Consider the following 9313-nt stretch of genomic DNA (forward strand, 5'->3'; position numbering starts at 1 on the left):
TTATTTGTTAATCTCAGTCAGTATCTGGGCCTGTTTCCATATCTTGATTGCTGAAAACTCTGATCCTAAAAAAAGTTCTTGATGAAATGGAGAAAAAAAACAACAGCACAAACGACACACAAGCCATAACACACCATTGAGCAACCCAAAAGTAACTTCCCTAAATATCAACACATACTTTCTACCAAAGTAAGCAGCCTCAGGGCAGATGTGAAAAGATGCAGTTGTGAAAAAAATAATGGCAGATGTCCAACATTAAAGGACTCAGATTGGAATGGAGCCAAAACAAACTTGATTTTAACATTCCTAGTAATTTCTGTCGGTATGCACAAGAAATATACCGTTTAAAACAACTGTCGTATTCTTTTCTGTTGGACTGTCTGCAGCTGGCTACGACCGGGCCGCCGCAGACTCCTCCAAAATGGCAAACAGATGTATTGTTGTGTTGTTTTAATCAATATCCTTCTTTCGGTGGACCATTACAGGGTCTCAAACATCGATGTAATAGCCCAACCCTGAGTGAGGACCATGCTTATTATGAGATATTTGAAACTCCAGCCAAGCCTGGTCCCAGTAGAAACAGGGACATGATCCAGAATATAAAAGCCCACAGAGCAAAACAGGAAGAGAGGACAAGACAGAGATACTGCAGACAGACAAACAGAAACAACAAGAGACATTCGGCTAAACAACCCTCAAAACTTTTCTTGGTTTTTAAACAAAGTGAGGGAATGTCACAACTCTTGGGCTTGTGACATCTTTTTTTTTTCTGTTTTTCACAGCCAGGCACAAAGACAAAAAAATGCAGGGTCATCAAATTCAAAATCTTGTTCCTGAAAATGTGTTTCGGCAATTGAAACGGTAAAGAAGCTGCACTTACACAGCACTTTTCCACTTCAACAGACAAAGTGTTTCACAATGTTCCTCTCATTCACTCATTCACACACCGAGACGCCGACGAAGTTGCTGCTCCGTCCACCAGGAGCGACCTGGGGTTCAGTGTCTTGCGCAGAGACACTTCCGATACGTGGACAGGAAGAGCCGGGGATTGAACTGCCCACCGTGTGATAAGTGGACCTGCTCTACCTCCTGAGCCACAGCTGCCCCCAATTGGAGGTGCTCATCACACAGCAGTGAGTTTGTGTGTTGAGGTGAAAGTGTTTGGCCCTCAGGAATGCTCAGAATGGATGCCAGACATTCCTCAGGCCCACCAGAGCCTTGCAGCTGTTACTAACCACACACACACACACACACACACACACAGGCATCATGCACACACACGACCTTTGCTGACAAAAATGTAGACCAGTGTCAGTTTCCATCGTAACGTCACCAAAGCCAAACACCACCGTTGTGCGTCGGATATGTTGCGTTTGGGTGTGTATGCGTGTCTATTAGACACACAGACACAGTATCTCATTACTACACCAACTAAGCGTCAACCTGTCAGTGTTAAAACGGCTCTGTTAGACCCCACAGTGGCTCATCTGATACGGAGATTTAGGTGGTTGAGCCTCCAGCTCAGACAAGCAGCCTTGTGATCCCTGATCCTGAGCCTGAAAATCAAATCTGAGGAAATTAATGAGAGCAGCTCTTTCTTCTCTGAACAAACCAGTGCTGAAGTCCCCGTGTGTCTGACATGTGACTCTAAATATACTTAATGATTGCCGCTGTCTGTGATTAGGTAGAATAGGACCTCGGTCCACCACTTTGGTCCAGACTGAAATATCTAAACAACTATTATATGGATTGACATTGGCATTTTCTGCTTTAAAGTTATTTCAACATTCAGATTTCATCACTGATTTATACCCTTCTGGAAATAAGTTAAGGTGTCTATAGTACTCCAGCATTGTGAGCAAATGCTAGCTAGCTGGTAAGGTTTGTTAGCTTGTTAGCTACACCCACACTAAGCCGTCTAAATTTATGTTGTCATTTTTATTCATATTTCCAACACTGAAACACATAACCAAAGGGGGAAGTGGCTAAATCTTCCTCCTTGGTTCAAAAATCTAAATTTGTAATGACAGCCAACATGTGCTGAGCAGTGCGGTTTGATGGGTGTCTGTGCAGCATCATCAGTGAGATGCGCTCGCAGGCATGAGGTAGAAATGACCCAAAATGACACAGAGCTTATGAGGAGAAAAGTTGTTTTTGTGCCTAAAACTGCATGAAGTGCAAAAGTAATAAGTTGATTGGCTTAAGTAGGAAAACTGTTCAGTCTTAGCTTTAATGTAGCACAGGTCTATATCCAGTGTCTGGTGTATTTTGCATGCTAACACGCTACTGTTATGAACATAATAACCAGAATGCTCTAACTTGTGCAGCATGATAATGTTTTTTTATGCTAACGTTGTGCTAAGTTTAACCTGTGCTCTCACTTGATGGTCATATTGTCTCTATCTGTGGAGCTAACTCTGTGTATAGCCTCATTTAGCATTATCACTGCTACTAGGTGCCGTTTCTCACTGGAACATTTCAGGTGCACTGACTCTAGTTTAAATAAAACGGTTTAGATAATTTGACTAAACTGTCTTTTTATAACTTCTTTGATTGTCTGACCCCTTGTTTGTTTGTAGCCCATGAGATTACTTTGCTGAGTAAAATGTAAAAGCTTGGGTAGAAATGACAGCCAGTGCCAAAGCACCAAAGTAATGAGTTCTTACTTGCACCAAAGATGTTGCTGAAATTGATAAATTATATAATCTTACTCATTAACTCATTTTTTAAAAAATGTGACTTACTGTGATTGAGTTACTGGAAAAATTATGAGCTTCGCACAGGAGGCAAAAATGTTAACAGAAGAGTCGTATCACACTTAAGTTTTGCACAGGCAGACACTGCTGACAGTTACGTCCTGCAGTGTTTTGTGGTGTGAATGTCCTGCATGTTCACTTTGTGTCTTGCGCCTTGCAGGACAGAAAACAATATCTGCACAGCAGCCTAGGTTCTGTCATTTTTTATCTTTCAGTCTGTCCGTCACTGTCTCTCATCTTGTTCCCTCTGTTCCTTTTCTCTCTGCCCTGTGCCCTCTCTCCTGCCAAGCCCTCTCCTCACCGTCTCTCCCTGTCTGTCGACTTCCTCTGATGCTTATCGCACTCCATCCACATGTGCAGAAAATGGGCATCTGCGTGTCAAAAATGCTGTATCGTGTTTATTCAATGAAAGCACAGCCCTGGGTGCTGGATGCCTTGTGATAGATAGCACACACACACAAACACACACACACACACAAACACACACACACACACACACACACGGGCAAACCACAAGAGCAGCTTTAGTATCTTGCGGTGCCAGTGGGGAGCAGCTGGGTGTCACAACGAAGTCTCCACAAAGAAACTAGTGACAACAAGCAAAGACTGCTCAACTACACTTGGGTGCGAAACAAGTTTGAAAACAAAAATGCAGAAATCTTTCATGCAAAATTATCAAAACTGTTCAAACTTCGGCAGAAAATACTGTGTTCATTTAGAAACTCACTGCTCATAGCAAGCAGCTCTAAAGAGAAAATAGGTTTTGAAGGCCTTCAAAGTAAAAGAGGATAACTTTTTAAATGGATTTTTTTTTTGTGTTCACTTTATGGTTCGTTGTCAGCTGTCTGTGTGGCAGGCTGTCAGCGGGGGGGTGTTGTTTGGAGACATGTTCGATGTGTCCTGGCTTGTTTTAAAACCTCCACACGGAAGCTTGTACCTCATCCAGACACATTTCATTATTACCTCTGCCAGTAAGGTTGGATGGGGGCAAGTTTGTCTGCTCATTGTCTGGGCGACAGATCTGGCTGGATGGATTAGACTGTGGATGTTATTGTATGACTTTTTGCTGTAGGAAAGCCCAATAATGAAAGACAACAACTGTAGCAACTTCCGATTGACGTTTTGGAAGTTGGAGAATTGGTTTTGTCAACATTAGAGTTTCTAGTGAAAACTGTTTTTATTATTGGTGGCCCAAAGAACCAGAAGTTTTGAATTTCTTAAAACAGTGAACTGAGTAAGACGTTAATGCTGTTTTTCCCTCTTTAGTGGATGGGGCAAAGCAGTCAGGTCTTCAGTGAGTTGGGTGGTTGAATTGGTTGGTTCAAAATATGGCCAAGTGTGACATCTAAATCGCAGGAGCTGCAATTTTGTCATAACACTGTTGTGCATTGTTTGCACCATGAGTGCTGTGGTGCTACAGAGACGCCCCAGCCTACAAATCATATACATGAGGAAGATGTTTCATATTGTGCATCCCTAGTCAACAACTAATGTCCATGTTGGTGTGGATGATTATTCATAGTAATAATAATAGGACAGTTATTTAGTGAAAAAGTACTCAGAATGTATCGACGGTAGGATTGTTTAGTATGAACTTTCCCTCATGGTCCATGCATGGTCCCCTCTACGACCAGCTGACAACCCTGAAGTTCATAACTGATCTGTCGGTCTGACAGTCCACATCAAACACATTCCACCAATAACAGTCCTCTTTAGTGCTCGGATCATCTGCCATCAGCCAACAGGTGATATCACACAAACAAGTTTGTTCCATTCATTTCAGTATATAAAGTCATACAGAAGTCACTAAACTGTGACTTCTCAGAGTATTTGCCTCTGGTAGCTGAGCATCTCCAGCAGCTGGAGTGGATTAAGCAGAAGATGGTGGAACTTGCAAATAAACGAGCAACACAAATTCCAACCAAAAAGAGATCTTACAGATAAGAAACGCACTTGTAAGCCAAGAAAGTTCTTTTCCCAAAAAGCCTAACAGGGACAGTTTAGTGTTTATGTGAAACAATCTATTTTGGTGGTACTGTGACCACAGCAGTCAGACAATGAAAACATTGAAAACAGACAAACAACTGACAGACATCCTTATACTGCATTTCTAAGAGTAACAAGAGCAGCCACATGTGTCCCTACATAACCCCGGTTGAATGTTTTCTTCTAGTTCACAGACAAGAGAATAATGTCTGGAATGGTGTATGGCTTCTCTTTTTATTCCAACAACAACGGAAAAACATCTGCATCATCTTTTAAAGCTGTATATTTTGGGGGGGGGGGGTTCATTGATCTAAGGCGCCACGTGGGGGCTCAGTAGAGACAAGAACAAAGACTAAAGCATGGTTGAATGTTTGACTCTTATTTTCGTGACAGCTAGACAGATGCACAAGAGGATAAACACACCAAGCTCAGTTTATCATGTTATTATTTAAGACATGATCATATCACAGATCATATGGTTACATAACAGCATTAAGGGAGGGAGATATGAAAACAGGACTAAAAGCCATGAGTCATGCTACTTCAGCAGCTCTGTGAGGCTGTACTTTAGTTTTTCACTCTGCTTTATGCCAATAAGTAACAGTGTGACCTGTGGTCTTGAGTTGTGTTGGCTAAGTCTCGAATGATGTTGACCTAGCGCTGGTAAAATGACAGGTGCCTTCAAACAACTCAGTTGCTGAAGATCCTAAAAAGAAGACGAGGCTGCACTTACTCACATTGGTGCTTTGAACTAGATGCTAACACCAGCATGCTAACATGCTCACAATGACAACGCTAACAAACTGATATTTACCAGACATAGTGTTCTCCATGTTCAACGTCTTAGTTTAGTGCGTTAGCATGCTAACATTTGCTAATTAGCACCAAATACAAAGTACAGCTGGCGAATTCGTTTTGCAGGTATTTCATCATAAACCACTGGGCAAAGTAAAATTTGTGATCTGAAGACAACAGATAAAAAGTTATACCAAGGGTACATGAATGTCTGGAACCACATTAAATGCCAATCCATTCAATAGTTGAGACATTTCCCTCCAAGGACCAAAGTGGTGGACCAATCATATCACCATTCCTAACGCTATGTCTCTAACGTGGCTAAAAATCTCCTTATTTCTTTTATCAACATAGTGATATATCATGATATCATTCTGGAAATTTCACTGAGAAACAGTTTATAGATAAAATAGCCAGAGAGGAATGTCTTGTTTTTGGCTAATCTACTTCATTGAATACCTAGTACTTGATCAAATTGATATGAAAAGCTTGTAAATCCAATAAATCACTGTTTATTGATCTGCAACATTGCCAACAATGGCGCACTACAAACAGAGATATTAAAGGGAGAGCTATGTTAAACATCTCACCATAAAAAATATCATATAGACAAATGTCTGTCATTTCATGTTTGATACAGTTACTGCCAAACCCTATGCAGCATCAAACTGATGTGTAACAAAGTTTTGAAACAGAATGTATAGTTGGTTGTATTGAGTTTGTGCGGCTTTAACCTATTTTTATTCAACTCTACATCAATGGTATATATAAATATGCATATATTCAGGCAAATTCTGCAGGGATCTATGGTTATAGCACATTAAATACGGGCATCATTTAAGTTGTTAACCTCTGGATCAAAGATGCAGAAGTTGCAGCTCTGAGTTTGTTGAGTTGAGCAGCATTAGCTCAGAGAAACACACAGAAACACACAAAGGTTTGTTGCCGTTCCATACCTCAGCCTTGTTCTGCTTTGTGTCCGTAGGATCCTGTGGGTGTGTGTTGGTGTGCGTCTCCTCCATGCTAACCAGCTTCAGTTTGAGGTAGGACACCTCGTCCATCAGATCCAGCTTCTGAGTTTCTAGAGAGGTCCTGCTTATCAGCTCCTGAGGAGAACACACATGTACACACTGTGAGTTAGATGCATGGGAAACACTTGCAATCCACACCTATAGAAAACGTTAAACACACACACACGAATCGGAGATCAGCGCAGTGAGAGGTCAGCATGCGACTCCACTCGGTACAATGTTCTTCCCACACTGACTGAACAGGCCAGGCTGGGGGCCCAGACCCCGAAAAGCTAAATATATACACTCACACACACAGGCGAGCTAAGGACTCTATTAATATATCTCTGTGCTTCTTTGGCATGGGAGAGAGAAAAAGAAAGTGTGTCTAAAAAGAGAGAGAGAGAGAGAGAGAGAGAGAGAGAGGATATGCAGGCCACTCAACATGAACAAGTCACACAAAACACATATCTCATTGCTAAACTCTCAGCGTGTCTGTTGCTTTCGTTTCCTGGTCTAAATTTCTCCCAATCCCACTTCCTCTTTGCTAAAATCAAACTCGAGTCGCCCTCGATTGTTGTTTAAGCACTTTGACATCCAACTTCTTGCTCCATCCTTGTTAAAATAAAATTATTTCAGAGGCAGATGTGAAAAAACATAAACTTAATTATGTTTATTCCTGTTTTGAACACAGCAAATTTAGATTTTACTGCTAAATGATGTAAAGAAAATGAAATGAAGGGTTCAAGTACATCACTCATTCATTAATACACACATATTGACTTTTCTGTTGTATTCTAACAATGACAATGCAAGTAGGTCAAACTCAATGTAACACAACACTGAACAAGAATTTTTGCTAAATGCTCTGTGAGGCTTGAGCACAGCAGTGCTTTGGGCTAAATGCTAGCATCAGTATGCTAACATGCTGACAGTGACAGTACTAACATGATCATGTTTAGCCAATAAGTCCTGCATCATATCCTCTGGTACGACCCATGGGAGCGTCTTCTCAGATAGCGCCCCTACAGCGGCGGGCATACCGGACCTTCGTTGTCATGGTTACAATAATAAACATGCCAGAAGTCTCCTGTGTTTTGGTGGACCCATCCTTCCACCTCCTCCCACTGCGGACATCGTCGCTCTTTATGCTACATCCCCTGATATCATAATTACTGTTGTTACGCCTAACAATGAGACGTAACTATAAGTCATAATGAGCTGCTCGCACAGACGACCTATGGGCTCGTTTTTCTTTTACAAGAGGACAGAGAGTTCTGGTGGCCGGATGCCATGTGGGTCTTGGAAGTCTGAGCGCGGACTATATATCTGTCCAAGTATATATACAAGTCCTCCAGGCAAGCACCACCCGCTCATGTCAGTCTGACAGCCGAATGGTCCCCATCGCTCCTGCACAACACTGCCCTCTGGAAACCCTCACACTACAGCCATATAAGCTCGATTAAGAATTATCTATATAGAATTATCTCTAAAGAATTATCTATGAAGATCTATCTATACAGAATTATCTATGATGATCTATCTCTGAAGAATTATCTATAAGATCTATCTATAAAGAATTATCATCTCCCTGAGTGGAGTGGTGACACGTTTGGTGTGGATGCCGTATTAAACACATTAGGGACGACTCTCTTTGACCACAGTGGGACACCATACCCTCCAAATGGAAAGATCACATGGTAAATGCATTGTGTCAACACCACAGCCACAGACAGACAGCTAATACCCCATAATCATTCTAGCTCAGGAGCCACACGCACACACAAGCATGCATGCACGCACACACACACGCACACATGCACAAAAAAATCAGCTTAGTTATGGCAGCTGACTATCAGTTTGCAACACCGGTGTCACTTACAGCGGGGTAAGCTGCAGTCTTTAGAGGTAATTTATCAGGACTCTGTGGCCACAGTTCAGCTGCCTACCATTTGCTTTCCCTTAATTATGAAGAACAGCACGTGACAAATTATCCACTCTACAGCATTTATAGATCCCTTACAAGAGCTGGCACTTACCTCCAAAAATCAACGGTTTAAATATGACGGAGTTAGACAGCAGAGATCAGATATTAGCACCCAAAGAATGTGATTTCAAAACTAAATATTCACATTTTGTCTCAGAAAATCATCAACAGTTTGATCTCCATGTAAGTGTCATACGCTGACATCCAGGTGACTGTTGTCTTTGTACTTATATCATTATTACTTAAATCATTGATTTCCATGAAAAAATTGAAGGCGACCATACAAGTAGCCGAGCTCATTTTACCCCAATAATTAGAAAACATATACACGTTACATTATCTCTGACCACATTCAAAAATATTATGTCCTTTCACTTTCAGACTGTGTCCAGTCTCCAATTATTTCAATCCATCAAATTAAAGAAGTATTATTTGAGTTTCTGACCACTTGGGGGCGACAAGCTGTTGACACAACATGGATTTATTTAATTTTCCTTATAAAGTTTCTGGTCAATTAAGTCCAAAATTAAATTAAATTAATTAATTTCTTTGTTTTCACTTAGATGAAATATCTGGCTCTTTTTGCTCCACTAAGAAGAAGGAAAGAAGAGTTGATTAATTTTGTCAAAAAAAGATAATGACCCTTGACTGAAGCTTTGTGAGTGTGTGTGTGTGTGTGTGTGTGTGTGTGCTGACTCAGGACTATTTCTTATTAGATTAGTCGTGGTTCCCACAGAAAGTAGCAGCCCTGCGACACTGACACATAATGTTACATGGCT

General features: G+C 41.2%; 1 protein-coding gene across 7 annotated transcripts in view; it reads right to left on the bottom strand.

Annotated features, from left to right (window-relative positions):
- ppfibp2b (PPFIA binding protein 2b) overlaps positions 1 to 9313 on the bottom strand; it is a 69258-nt gene that overhangs the window by 20308 nt on the left and 39637 nt on the right. For all 7 annotated transcript variants that reach the window (XM_087175386.1, XM_087175382.1, XM_023411402.2 and 4 more), the window contains one exon: positions 6494 to 6643. In XM_087175386.1, the coding sequence (XP_087031512.1) occupies positions 6494 to 6643 (150 nt within the window). The remainder of the gene's footprint in view (positions 1 to 6493; positions 6644 to 9313) is intronic.

Source organism: Seriola lalandi, unplaced genomic scaffold (assembly GCF_002814215.2).
Source record: "Seriola lalandi dorsalis isolate HSWRI2012SDOR001 ecotype SW California unplaced genomic scaffold, Sedor1 jcf7180002054465, whole genome shotgun sequence".
Taxonomy (NCBI): Eukaryota; Metazoa; Chordata; class Actinopteri; order Carangiformes; family Carangidae; genus Seriola; species Seriola lalandi.